The sequence below is a fragment of the Onychostoma macrolepis genome, chromosome 17 (genome assembly GCF_012432095.1).
Source record: "Onychostoma macrolepis isolate SWU-2019 chromosome 17, ASM1243209v1, whole genome shotgun sequence".
In the NCBI taxonomy this organism is placed as follows: Eukaryota; Metazoa; Chordata; class Actinopteri; order Cypriniformes; family Cyprinidae; genus Onychostoma; species Onychostoma macrolepis.
The window spans coordinates 12,201,110-12,215,939 of NC_081171.1; the positions used below are offsets into that span (position 1 = coordinate 12,201,110).

Sequence of the window (14,830 nt, forward strand, 5' to 3'; positions counted from 1 at the left end):
TACAGAGGAAGTTTGGTCCCATCAGGCTAACATGACAGTCACGACTTTACAGCACACATTACATTACATATTTCATGGCACACTCGTTTTATGCTTTTTTGGCGCCACCTATTGTTGTGGGTGTATTACTGACATGTCAAAGTCTAGACCCTGAATATAAGACGACCGCGTTTTTTCAGATGTATTTCCAAGAAAAAAATTATATTCGGGACAATACGGTAATCTTTGAGGGTTAAGATCAGTGTTGTTGTTAACTAAAACTTTTAAAATCTTTTTCAGTAATTGACATAAAGCTGAAATCAAATGTAATATAAATATTAGATGAAAACGAACAATAAGTAAGCTGAAGTGCTAAAATTACTAATGCTAAAACTAAAGTTAAAAATAAAGCTATTGAGCTATATATATATATATATATATACAGAGGTGGAAAGAGTACAAAAATATTCTACTCAAGTAAAAGTACCATTACATTAATGAAATTTTACTTAAGTACAAGTAAAAGTACCAGTCTAAAAATCTACTCAAGTACAAATTACTTAATTACATTTTAACAGTGGGAGGGAGGCAAAAATGGGATAGGCCAAGGGTGTCAAACTCAGTTTCTGGAGGGCCACAGCCCTACACAGTTTAGATATAACCCTAATTAAACACATCTGATCCAGCTAATCTAATCATGTAGGCTTATTTGAAAACTACATGGTATGTGTGTTGGAGCAGGGTTGGAACTAAACTCGGCAGGGCTGCAGCCCTCCAGGAACTGAGTTTGACACCCCTGGGACAGGCCTATAAATCTCAAACTAGTTGTTTTTAATTAAAGGAATCGGTTATTTAGAATAATAAGACATTTGGGCTGTTATCAGGCAAATTATATCAGTATCAACAAAATTCATCTTTGCAATGCAGAGGAAACACAGAAGCTTCATCTGAAGTGGCATTTAGATGTATTTACACACTGTTTAATGCAGGACATGAATGCATTTAACCTGCAGTTACAAATGCAGAAATAATGTTTTTTAAATAAGACATTGAATGTTGAATACTTGTTTGAAATTATATTAAAAAAAATAAAAAATCTAAAAATACTTTAAATGTGAAATTAAAACTGCCAGTAGGTGTCAGCAAGTCACTGTTAATAAGTGAGTCATTTAGACTGAACCGAATCATTTTAACAGTTGATTCATTCAGGAACGAAACACCTTCATTGCTCAGAGACACAAAACTGTGCTATGGTGGCTGTGTTTGGAATTATTTTTGTTGTCGAAATAGAGCAAAAACAGGCAATATGGTGTCTAAAATGCAAGTCTCTTAATTAACTTCTTGTTTTTTGAACTATTGTAAAAAATCTATATGTAATCATGCCGATTTTTGGAGAAAAAAGCAGCACTCTTCGTGTGATATTGATTTACTATATAAAATGATATAAATATATACATTTTCTGCCCCTATATCTTCAATTTTGTTATCATTCTAAATGCATTTTAACAGACTGAATCACGCAGTGAAAGAACGCACTCTAAATGCATGTGCGCACTAGTCTTATCTACTAGACTTCAAGGCACTCTAGGAGAGTTGTGTTTGGTTTTTGGCAAAATACTGATAATGTCAAATTGCACATCGTTAAAACAGCAATTACGATATTATCGCAGACGATATATATCGCACACCCTGCACCACAGTCTTTTTGGCTAATTTGTGCAAAACCTTTTGCTAAACTGTCAAAGCTTCATTTTAACCACCAATGCAACGATGCAAGTATTTACCTTTCCTCTACATGCTTGCGAAGGGTTGATGTCGAGATTTTATAAGCTGCTAGTTTGGTCTCCCTAAGCAAACACAGCTTACACTGCATAATAGAGCTTAAATATGGTCAGGGGTTCGAGTTCAACTTCAGCAGAATACGACGGGGTTTGGTTTTCAGCTGGGTCTGCACCATTAACACCTGTCTTGTCTGTCTGAATCTTTCTTGTGATTTTAGCACCAGTTTGTTCTCCTGCCAATTGTGTTTTAAAATGTAGCGAAGTACAATACGTCAAACAAAATTACTTAAGTAAAATTACATATTTTAAAAATTACTTTAAAAAGTAGAAGTACACAAAAAAGCTACTCAGTTACAGTAACGCGAGTAAATGTAATTCGTTACTTTCCACCTCTGTATATATAGTGTGTGTGTATTATTTTTTTCTGTCTGTGTATATACACACAAACAATTCAGCTGCAATTCAAATTATTAATATATAGTATAATAGTATATAAACAATAATTTAAAACGTTTACATTATAAGTATGTCCTCATTTAGGGCAAAACAATTGCCAAATGTAATCTAAATAAAAAAATAAATAAATAAAACTCTCTTTATGGACAAATGTGGAAATCTGTAAAGGTCAGTCTGTAGAAACTATATTTAGATTTATGTATGTTGTGATGTATGTTACACAGTTTTGCTTATCAAGTCAATTGATCTTGTTTAAAGGTTTTTTTTTTTTAATTGCATTGTCAGTTGTATCAAATTCAATAAAAGAGCATCAAAGCAAACTGATGCTCTTTTATGAGGCGTTTACTCCCTCCAGACACACTGATGGACGGCACATAAAGCATCACGTTGACCTTCTCTGTCTCTTTAGCACAGATGTGTGCATATTTACACACGTGCTGCAGTGACAGTAAACATCACCTTGACCTTCAAATACTCTTGAGCTTTGATGAGATAAATATATACACATATACATAAACATATACACTCACATTTCTGTCTGAATCTTCAATAGCGACTCATGATGATTCAGTCTTTGAATCTTTTTGAATTTGTTTTTATTTTATACAGATCAGTGTGAATGTTTTTTCTAAGCGTGTGCATGTTCTAGCCTAAGCACCTACTTTATTAATAATCCTTTTAATCACAGTGCGCAATCAGGTTTTTACTTGTGAACAGAATGAATGTCTTGGCGAAACAATTACTAAATCCCCTGCCAGGGACTTGAATGCGTTTGCTCTCAGCTGCTGCAGTGAATAGGTGATATTTCTGAACATCCTGTAGCATCTAATCACACTTTAAAGGAACAGCCTCACCTGTCAGAGAGCACTATGTGGGCGTCTGGAAGCTGCTCTCTTTACGCTTTCAAGGAAACACAGCTCCAACAGAATATCAAACAGATTACAACCTTCCTGAACACACACACGTACAAGCTGTGTGCTCTACATATCGATAAACCCTGTGCCTGCATATGTGAAGGTTTCAGCTATACTGCCACGACGACTGACCTGGTGTGTGGCTTTTAGGTACAAAATATAATTTTTTTTTAATTTTCTGAAGAAAAGCGGTGCCTGGTCTGTGCAAAACTCCCTGCTATGGTGATCTTTTTTGTAGGCAGTTGCCAGGTCGCTGCTGCATTTTAGGTGCATTCCTATAAAGTTGATAGGATGCTGATGTTCTGGGTGATTGATAGGGGGTTGTTCTGGCAAGTTCTGAGTCATGTGGATGAGTCATGTGCCAAATTTCAGCACTTAGGGGTTTATTAACCTTCTATAAAGTCATATTTAATTATTTCTCATTATCTTCCTGCAGGTGAGGATGATGATGATGAAGAATGCGGAGAGGAGAAGCTCCCCTCCTGCTTCGATTACGTCATGCATTTCCTCACTGTCTTCTGGAAAGTTCTCTTTGCCTTTGTCCCGCCCACTGATTACTGGAACGGGTGGGCGTGTTTCGTGGTGTCAATCATTATGATTGGCGTTCTGACGGCTTTCATCGGAGACCTGGCATCCCACTTCGGCTGCACCATCGGACTCAAAGACTCTGTCACAGCAGTGGTGTTTGTAGCGCTGGGAACTTCAGTGCCAGGTGAGAGAGAGAGAGGGGAGTGGGTGACATGATTTTTGTGTTTTAGCCACCCATGTTTGTATTTACATATAGTCATTTATCATAAAATGAGGATGTCCAAGCACTTGTTTGTGTGTGTGTGTGTGTGTGCATACGTGCAAGGCTATGATTATGATATATCATATAATTATGCAAAGTAAAGCTGCTTTCTACATTGCACCTCCATATATTACCTTCATCAGTCATGATAACAGTTATTTAAAACAGGAGACACACACACACACAGCTATGTTCATGTACAGAACACACACACTGGAAGAGCAGTGCATGTTTCCCCCATGTTTAGTATTCCAGACACACTGGACTGTTCATAGAGAAAACGCTGAGAGAGCAGAACGCAGAAGCATTCCCATCTCTCTCTAATGCTGTTCTTCTCCCTTTTTACCTCACTCACCCCATTTCTTTTCTTTTCATCCTCTATTTCTCGCCCTTTTGCTCTTCTCATCTCACTGCAGAAAATCATTTTCTTGCATTTGCATCTTGCTTTCCAGTAAAAGCCATCATACGTGGACAATGTCATGCACACACAAGGACATCATTTTCTTAATAAGATAAGGGAATTAAAAAGGGATAGTGCACCCAGAAATGTTATTATTGTCATTATTTACTTACCCTCATGTTGATCCAAACCTGCATGACTTTCTTTACTCTGTGGAACACAAAAGAAGATTGTTTTGAATAATGCTTTTTTCCATTCATTTAAAGTCAATGGGGTCCAAAACAACACTGGAATAAAAAGCCATAAAAATATGGATTTTTATTTTTTTTATTTTTAGGTGAACTATCTCTTAAACAAAAGGATAAATTTCCTTAAGAATTTTTTTGGCCCTAAATTGTATTGCAATAGAAAAAGAAACATTAATTAAATATCGATTGAGTAGCACGGTTTATTTAAAAAGCAGTATTGAAGAATTTTAGTAAACAGTGTCCCATTTTTCATATTTATTTCAATCACTTTTAGCATTTTATAATATTGTTCTGGTAACAAATCCATTTCTCTGCAATTATGCAGAATGATTTGTGGAAGTTAGGGGTGTTGCAGTACCAGTATTGTTGATAACTGTGATATTTAAGAAATTAAATACTGATATCATGGTAATAGAGGTTTTGCAATATATATTGTGTATTGGCAATAAGCGTGGGATTTATAAAAGGAAATAGGCCTGACATCAAATAGTTAATACTACATGACTGTATCAGAAAAAATAACACTGCTATATTTTTAATGTATTGATTTGATTTGAAAAAGAAACATCTAAAATGAATATGATTGCTTTAAATTCAATCATAGCCAATAATTTTGGGTATTGCCATTTGATCTGCATGAGCAGAAGCAAAAGAACAGCAGTTTGCCAGTGAGTTAATAAAACACACAAATGCATCCTGTTTGAGAGTAATCAGATATATACTATAAATATAACATTAGGACCTACATCTGCACAAAACAATGCAAATGCACAAGTGAACTTAACCATGCTAGTTAGAATTTTTAATTCATGCTGTGAATGTGCTTTTTTTAAATACATTGTTATAATAGTGTTCATTATTAAAGTGATTCCAGGCATCACTGCATGCTTTTGAAGGCAAATGTTTTTATTCATTTAATTATTTTATTCATTGGCCAAAAAAGATAAAACACAAAATCGAATCATCATCGTCATTCAAATTTTTCTAGATATAGTGATGATATCATTTTCATGAATTCGTTTGTCCAAGATAATAGTGTAGTGAAAATCTAATATTGTGACAACCTTAGTAGGAGTACTACAGATGTTTAGAAAAGTGCTGTTGTTTGTGGTTTTTGTTTTAGGAGAAAATTACATCCAAACGGCTTTTATCCCAGCAGCCCTTAGAGACATTGTACCCTATCAGATAAAAATAATTTACATTGTACCCTATCAGCTGAAATTACCATTACCTGCTTACAACTGCGTGCGGAAACCATATCTATGGGAAGATGTCTTTTCTTTAGTGTTAGAGAAAAGTTTGTTCAAGGGCCTAAAGCTTAGAAAATCTTACATTTTTAGTCAAGTTTGATTAATTGTTGAAAACTATTAAAAGGAGTAGTTCACTTCCAGAATGAAAATTTTCTGATAATTAAATCACCCCCATGTCATCCAAGATGTTCATGTCTTTCTTCGTGTGAAAAGACATTACGTTTTTTGAGGAAAACATTCCAGGATTTTTCTCCATATAGTGGACTTCAATAGTGGCCAACAGGTTGAAGGTCCAAATTGTGGCTTCAGTGCAGCTTCAAAGGGCTCTACACGATCCCAGCTGAGGAATAAGGGACTTATCTAGCGAAATGATTGGTCAATTTATATAAAGAATACACATTTATAGATGTTTTAACCACAAATGCTCATCTTGCACTTATGCGACCTTAAGCATTACGTAATCACGCACGCGTATATAAATTTTTAATTTTTTTAGAAAATGACCAATTATTTTGCTAGATATGACCCTTATTACTCAGCTGGGATCATGTAGAGCTCTTTGAAACTGCAATTTGGACCTTCAACCCACTGATCCCTGTTGAAATCCACTATATGGAGAAAAATCCCGGAATGTTTTCCTCAAAAAACTTAATTTCTTTGCGACTGAAGAAAGAAAGACATGAACATCTTGGATGACTTGGAGGTGATTAAATTATCATGAAATTTTCATTCTTGAAGTGTTTTAATAATTTCTATTAAACAATTAAAAATTAAATTGTACTATGTCTGTTTAGATGGTCATGATAAAGTCACAAAGTCTGGTTCATGTGCCAAAAACAATGTGGTACTTACACATTTAACTAGTAACAGGTCAAAAATCAAAGTCATTACTAAGGTAAATGAAGCAAACTTAAAAAAATTAAATAAATAAAGTGAAAGGTTTACCACATCCATTGATTGTTTTTCTGCTGTTTCTGCACAGTTTGACAAAATAACAATGCACGTTGCATACTGAAAAGAGTGTTATTGAGCAGTTAAATGTGTCAATCTGTAGTGGGAGACGAAAGCCGTATTGAGTACTGGGAAAACAACTGAACTTCCAATTAGCCAAGCAAGCAGCCAGAAACCAGGCGAAGGAAAATGTACAATGACTGATAAGGCAGTGTTCACCAATGCTTTTAAACAGAACACAAAAGCCTTTAGATTCAGCATATAGTATCTTGAATGAATAATTTGCTTGATTAATTTAAAATGGAAATGGGTTTGATGACTGACGTGCATCTTCTGAATGCAGTGCCAATAAAGTATGGTGATATAAAAAGTTAATTATAGCAATTTCTTTCTCGTCCGCTTTGCATTTCCCAGCGCAGACATACATTGGCTGTTTGGCTGAGCCGCAGAGACATTTGTAGTCGATAAAATACTCATTTAAGCTATATGTGTGGTCGTTTTTTAATACAAATTTGCGTCCATGTGCAAACGTAAGCGGTTTGAGGTTTATAACAGTTTCAAAGTCTATAACAGTCTGGAACGCTGATCCATTTAAGTCCGTAATGATTAACTGCTCCCGAGCGTCTTTCTGGGATGAAGCTTTTCATTGCCATGACACCCACATTAACGGCAGTTGTCGTCCGCATGCTGCCAGGCTCTTTGGCAGGACTTTACACCAGACTGGGTGTTAGCTGAGCCTTAACTGAGAATTTCCATGGTAATGCTATGGAAACCGCTCCGTCCATGCTGTTGTTTACAACAACATAACAGGACAGAGAAGAAAAATGTTATTTCAGAAATAAGTACTTTACAGTAAAGCCAGCTTTCACTTTATAATTCTGTGTCTTTGAGATGTTGTTGAGTAAATTTTTGTCCTTTAAGCCCTTAAATGGCTGATGTTGTTCTCAGATACTTTGTCAGATTTGCAGGGAGAGTTTCTAACCTTCACTTTTAGACCGATGTTGAGTGCTGCAGTCACGTTGAGCTGGAATTACCGTAATTACCAGATGACAACTTTGAGCTGTTCACATCCGTGGACTCAAAAATGATTCATTTCTGTTGGAACGCTCATTATTGAGTGCAGAAAGATGCCTCATGGTGACATTAAAACACCTCTTTAAGCTCTTGATAAATATGCAAAAACTAAAAAGCACTTAGTAACTTTATTTATAATAAATATAAATATATTTTTTGTTTTAGTTTCTTCTGCTCACTGAAGCTGTATTTATTTGACCAAAACAGTTTAAAAGAAAATTTTAAAATATTATTATTATTATATTAATAATTAAATATATTCTTAATCAGGTGTCACATGATCCTTCAGAAATGCTGACTTGCTGTTAAGAAGCATTTCTTATTCTTATCGATGTTGAACATGTGCGGCTTAGTATTTTTGGGGAAACCAATATGTCTTTAAATTAAGTATATATTCCATCATCTTTTTTGTTTGTTTGTTAGTTTGTTTGATGTAATGTTCAGTAATAAAATATTTTTGGATATATTTTCACTTGAGATGCACTGCAGGAACACAAATATGTAAATATGAATGTGTGAATATTAAAGTGTATATCCGCAGGATAGCAAGACCTTTAAATGAGGATAATGGCTCTTTGTGACCACAGGCTGCGAAGAATAATATCAACATATCCAGAGCAGTTCAGCAGGGTAATGTGTTATGGACCTTTTTAGCATAACGAAAGAGAGAGAGGAAGATTAAATGAGACGGAGAGGAAGAAAGAGTTAGAAAGGGAGTGTATGTGCATCTAGGATTATTTAGAGGCCTTTCCAGACAGAACGCACAATCAGCATCCTCATGGTTTTTCAGCTCTCTGCAATAGATCACCCTGTTAGCATGCAGCTGTCTCTGCGACAGAAACCACACTGTTTAAACAGCAGACAGCCCTCTGATTTCAACTCAAATCAGAGGTTAACCAGGCTGTTATTACAAAATTATATCCTCACCCAAAAAGGAGAGACGAGCAAGAGAGAGAAGATGAGTACTGTGTGTGCATATACTTGTGTGTGCACTGCAAGAAAAAAAATTCTCAATCATTATTTTGGTTTCGTTTTCTGAGGAAAGATATAAACATATTTAGACAAGCAAGAAGTACTTGAAGTAAAACTCTTTTAATTACTGATTTTAATTATTTAATGTTAATTTAATATTTTTAATTACTTGTTACTTTTATTTTATTTACTTATTATCTTTTGTTCTTGTTTTAAACATAAACCTCACTAAATTTGTCACATTAGGCATTTTTGTTTCTTTAATGCTTTTTGTGATTTATGGCAAAATACATAAATAAATACATAAAAATACTAAATTTATGAAATACATTGTTTATTTATTTATTTTACAAGTATAATGTTACATTATTAAACTATCACAATAGACAAAATAAACTTGCTCAGTATACGCATATTCACTCATCTATGTATTTTTGTTACATTAATGCTTTTTATGTTTTATGGTTGCACTTTTTGGACAAATATTGTCCTTAGAAATTCTCTAAATGTTTCAAAATCGAGTAAAATAAATAGATACATAATTTTTAATAGTTTTTTTAAACATTTTATTAGTTTACAGTTATAATTCCACGTTATTATTTTAATTTATTTTCAATGAATCATTATAACTATTTTTTTACTCTACTAATACCTCTCTTTCTCCTTTCTTTCTCTGTCTTATTTTCCTCTCAGACACCTTTGCCAGTAAAGTGGCAGCGACACAAGATCAGTACGCCGACGCGTCCATTGGAAATGTGACGGGCAGCAATGCCGTGAACGTCTTCTTGGGAATCGGAGTGGCCTGGTCCATCGCCGCCATCTACCACAACTCAAAGGGCAACGATTTCAGGGTGGAGCCGGGTAGCCTGGCCTTCTCCGTCACCCTCTTCACCATTTTCGCCTTTATCTGTGTAGGGGTGCTCATGTACCGCCGCCGACCCGACATCGGTGGCGAGCTGGGGGGTCCGCGGACTGCTAAAGGGCTGACCACTATGCTTTTCGTCAGCCTCTGGCTCCTCTACATCCTGTTCTCCTCTCTGGAGGCTTACTGCCACATCAAGGGCTTCTAAACACACGTACACGCGCTCACACATGCATATACACGCAGAACTACACACCTTCACACAGTGACACACACGATCATGCATTCTGTGGAAAAATAAGCAAAGACTAAAGGGTAAAGACTAAAGACTGCAGAGGAAGGCAACAGCGGCGGACTCAGTTTCGGGTTCATGAGGATAATTGTTTTCCGCAGACCATCGGCCCGTTCTTCTGTTCTCTCAACATGCCATTCCTTCATCCTCATCTTCCTCTGTTTGTTGTGTGACTGCATCTGATTGGACGGGGTGTGACCACAGTGTTCAAACATCAAATCTAGACTATGAAAAGCTACTATTGCTACCTTTAACTACTGTAGTTGTGCTTTTTTAACCTAAACCAGTATAAAAGCCACGTGGGACCGTGGAATCTGTAAGCTCCCTTCATAGTGCCATGGAACTCTGGGTGATGTGGCTGTGTGTTGTAGGTTTGTTATCTTAACGGGGACCGAGCGGTACTGTAATTTTGCTTGGGTGATTTTTCAGACACACTACTTTATGTGTTTACAGATGATGTATTTGGAGCGGTCCTAACCGAAAGCTTTTGTTGTTTTCAAGAGCAGTTTGTAGTTCCTGTGAAGGCCAGTTTTTATCCCGCTCTTGCACTAGTGTAGTTCATTCCAGTTCATAAAGAAAATAACAATAAGGAGAGTGCAGTATGCCAGCTCTAATCTCTCCCAGCGCTGAAGCTTTAGAGAGCAGAGGTGCACTAGTGCAAGACTTTGATTTAATAGCCTTGATCTGACACTCTCAAAGATCATAAAGTGCTATCGAAAGAGCTCGGGTTAAGGAACATCCTGAATTTTCTAATACAAATACACTGCGGTTTGGTACTGATTCGATTATTAATTTATGCAATCGATGGACCGTGTGTGAGGTCAACGTAGTGAAGATAATCCAGCATGTGACATGCTTTTGCCAACATCACATTGAGAGTTTACAATTATGACTGTTACTTTCCGTCCATGCAAATTCACGCATACATTTACGGACACACACTACGAGAAATACGCAAAACCAGTGGCCATACTTTCAGCGATTTGTTCTCAGACACACAATTTGCAAGCATGTATAATCGGTAGTCTTTTGCTTGATAAACTTGCTCATACAGATACAGTCAGTCACTCATCTATGTGGTGTTTACGAGGGCACGCTTTCCCTCCAACCCTGCTGAGATTGCTTCTTTGTACTTTGTAGATTCGCTGCATATGGAGCTGTAAGGTAAATCTCATAGAGTAGTCACGGTTTTAGACGTAGGTTGATTTTAAACGCAGAAATTGTAGAACTAATCTAAATTTGACTCTAAACATCTTTAGGATAGTATGGTTTAACACAAACGAACTAAAAAAAAAAAAAAAACGTAGCTCGGTTTAAAATTTAGAAAACGCAATTGCAGGATTTTTCACTGTCCTTTCCAAAGTTCGATTTTCAGTCTTAGTGGGTAAGTAAATATATGAAATCGTGTTTCTGGACTGAGCACAGTAGATCTGACGTAGATATTTTGGACTTCATCTATTGTGTAGTTTGCGCCAAATTTGCCAAAGGGAAAATCTTTCTAATGGAGAACTGCAGTGTGCCACACAGCCCCTGAAGTGGGTTTTGTATTTCCAATCGTACCTTTTTTACCCACACCAAAAATGTCCTTGCAAGGATAAAGAGGCCTTGGTGACATTTCTCATAGGTGTTTGTACTGAAGGGATCCAGCCTACAGCTCTTTTACTGCATCTGAACACCTTTTCTTGTAACGAAAGAGTGTTTTTAAAGGGATTCTGTGTTGGGGTTTGTAGTTTCAGAAGCTTGATTTTGAAAGAGATGAAAAATTTAGCTTGAACAGCTGTTTATTCTTTCTTTTTTGCTGTGTTTGTTTTATTTTGTTTTACATTTTGAATGAAAGGAAACTAAACTGTACCAGCTCCAGGGCATTTCTGTAGGAAGCCTTCGATGATGACCTTCAATCCCTGATGAAGATGGTCCGCTGTTGCTTGCTAATTCTAAGATCCACAAGAAAGACACTACAAACAAAGAAGGACAAAACCAACATCAATAAAAGACTTTTTCCTGAAGCCTAATATCTATTTAACCAATAAACAAACAGATGAAGTTGGAGTGAAGTTGGTGAAACCATGTGAATTACAGCCATACCAAGTTCTGCCGAGAAGTCTTTCACAGACTCTTGCTGTACGTGCTGCTCGCTAGCCGTCACGCCAACCGACCGCAGGTATGCCTCTCCGTACAGGGCGTTCAAACTGTACATGGTCTCTACGGTTTATACTGTATATGTATTTGCTTTGGCAGAGCAGGGGTCAGCAATTGTGCATCTGTGCTCTGTGGTCTGTAAATCAGGGCGTGGCTGCATTGGAACCGCCCCCCTGTGGAACCTAGCCCCTCCCTTTACCCTGCCCCCTTGTTTGCCATGTCCATATTTGGAATGTTAATGTGCTTCGTGTTGACAATGCATGGATGCTAACCTGTCTGTATATAGTACGCAGAATCCCCTTCATTAATGTAGTCAACAGAGGTTTGAAAGCTGTATAGATACTCAAGATTTTTTTTGATTTTCCTGTCCGTAAGTTTCATTTAAATGTATTTCGTTTTGTTTTGTTTTGTTTTTTTAACTTGCACATGTATATTAAAAAGGCAGTATCTGTTGTTTAGTACAGGAGCGCATGTACAAACGAAGGAAGCAATATATCAAGGCCCTTTGCTTGGTTGTTGCAATGGTTATATTATTTAACAGTATGAAATATTTTGTCACTGAAGCATCCGGGTGTGTATGTATATACTGTACAGTAGAATGAAGGCAGAGTCACCGCTCTGCTGTTATCAAAGAGAGAATACAACGTATTTATTTGAGACTTCAGAATGACAAATATTGCCTTTTGGATTGATTGTTGCATAGAGCTTGTTTTGTTCTAGTTTCTTTGCTGAGCAGTGTGTGTGTGTGCGAGTGTGTTTGTTTGGTCGGTCTGGAGCAGTCTGTGATATTTGTAAGAATTAAGGGAACATATAGTCCGTTATTTATCTGCTCCGAGTCTGTAAACCATCCTGCAAAAATCAGTGAACCATCTGGAAAATGTCTGTAAAACATTAGGAGAATGTGTGTGAAGCGTCAGGGTTTGCCTTGTGTATGTCTTACATTCCTAAACCCCCTCTCTCTTCCTCACTGCTCAGATGGACTCTAGTCTTTCAGGGGTTTAATACTAATCTTTGATAATATTATTTCCTCCTCCTCCTCCTCCTCCTCTTCCTCCCCCCTCTCTCTATCACTCTCTTTCTCTCTCTCCAATCCAAGGCCTCACTAACATCTTGCATTAATGTGTCCAGTGAAATTACGTAGGCTGTATGTTGTAAACAATCGCAGTGTATATGTGTAACAATGTTCCTGGTATTCCTGAACAGTGCGTATATGTGTGTAAATGTCTACATATCACTTATTTATAATGTATAAATTTATAGCATGTATAAAGGTTTGCAAAACCACTTATACTGCAGAGAATATTGTTCTTAACTAGTCATTTTGTCTTGTTTTCCAGTAAGAAATATCTAAAAATCTAAAACAAACAATTATTTTTTGTTGTTGTTTCAAGCTTAAATCTAATACAATTTAATGAGGTTTATGCTTAAAAACAAGAGGGTAAAAATTAAATGTTAAAAAGAGAATATTTATACAGGAAAACAAGACAAAGCGCCGTTTTTTGCAGTGTAAACAACATGGCAGAAAGATCTCATGCCAAAGCAGGATTGAATGTATTGTATGTGACGTAATAACTGGTATAAATGAAGGCTGTAAGTTTTATTATCTTATCTGTCTTGTACAGATCGAGGGGCTCAAATCGTTGTGTGTGTTTGATCGCTGTAAGCTAATGCTGAGAGTCATGTTAATGCAAGTGTGTGTGGCCTTGTGGCATAGTGCGTCTTACACAGTCCTCTTGTCATGGGCTTATTAAAGCTGACTCTATTTTCCTCCTCTCTCTCTCGCTCTCTCTCTTATCTCTTCTTTCTCTCTTGCACTTTTCGCTTTATTTCACGCTGTTTTGTTTTGATCGTTAGGTTGTTTTAATTTCAATCTGAATAATTAAATATGAATTTTTTTTGTTTTGATTTATTTTTGTGTTGCACTCAATCTAATAAGATGGACGTCCACTAACTGTGATTGCTCCCCTAGTACACCTCTACACAGGAAATAAAGTTTGGGATATCCTGTTTAGAGCCAAGTGGCTGCAGTGTGTCTCTTTTTATGATTGTGGTTCTGAATAAGCACACACACACACACATGCTCGCTTACTGATGTCCAGCAGACAGAAGGTGTCATCTTTAATGGTGTTGTGGAAACTACTTTGAAACTGCCACGCTGCATAATTTAAAAGAACAGTTCACCCGAAAATGCTGTCATTAATTACTCATCCTCATGTCATTCCAAACCCGTTAAGACCTTCGTTCATCTTCAGAACACAAATTAAGATATTTTTGATGGAATCTGAGAGCTCTCTGACCCTCCATAGAAGGATATTACCTCGATCAACGCACAGAAACGTAGCAAAGACATCGGTAAAATAGTCCATGTGACATCAGGGGTTCAACCGTAATTTTACGAAGATGAGAATACTTTTTGTGCACAAAGAAAACAATAATAACGATTTATTCAACAATTCTTCTCCCTGAGTTACTGTCTTGCGCCATTTTCGAGAGTACCCCAGAACATGATCAACGTAATCAGCGTTGTTTAGGTTCAGCAGACAGCACACACATGCTGAATGTAAACAACACCGATTACGTTGATTATTTTGTTATTATTGTTTCCTTTGCGCACAAAAAGTATTCTCGTAGCTTCGTAAAATTACGGTTGAACCCCTGATGTCACATGGACTATTTTACCGATGTCCTTGCTACGTTTCTGTCCGTTGATCGTGGTAATATC

General features: G+C 36.7%; 1 protein-coding gene and 1 long non-coding RNA gene across 7 annotated transcripts in view; one reads left to right on the forward strand and one right to left on the reverse strand.

Annotated features, from left to right (window-relative positions):
* Positions 1 to 14,126, forward strand: part of slc8a1b (solute carrier family 8 member 1b) — a 105,324-nt gene extending 91,198 nt beyond the window's left edge. For all 5 annotated transcript variants that reach the window (XM_058749209.1, XM_058749210.1, XM_058749211.1 and 2 more), the window contains exons 6-7: positions 3,567 to 3,842; positions 9,509 to 14,126. In XM_058749209.1, coding sequence (XP_058605192.1) covers positions 3,567 to 3,842; positions 9,509 to 9,885 — 653 coding nt within the window. In that variant the 3' untranslated portion in view covers positions 9,886 to 14,126. The remainder of the gene's footprint in view (positions 1 to 3,566; positions 3,843 to 9,508) is intronic.
* On the reverse strand, positions 3,692 to 11,956 carry LOC131523127 (uncharacterized). Of its 2 annotated transcripts, none has more exons than XR_009266709.1 (4): positions 11,822 to 11,956; positions 4,494 to 4,530; positions 4,276 to 4,360; positions 3,692 to 3,830 (listed from the first exon to the last, which is right to left on the reverse strand). It is a non-coding gene; the product is annotated as an uncharacterized LOC131523127 (long non-coding RNA). The 2 variants fall into 2 exon arrangements; XR_009266708.1 differs by having other exon boundaries at positions 4,276 to 4,364.
* Positions 14,127 to 14,830: the final 704 nt, after the last annotated feature.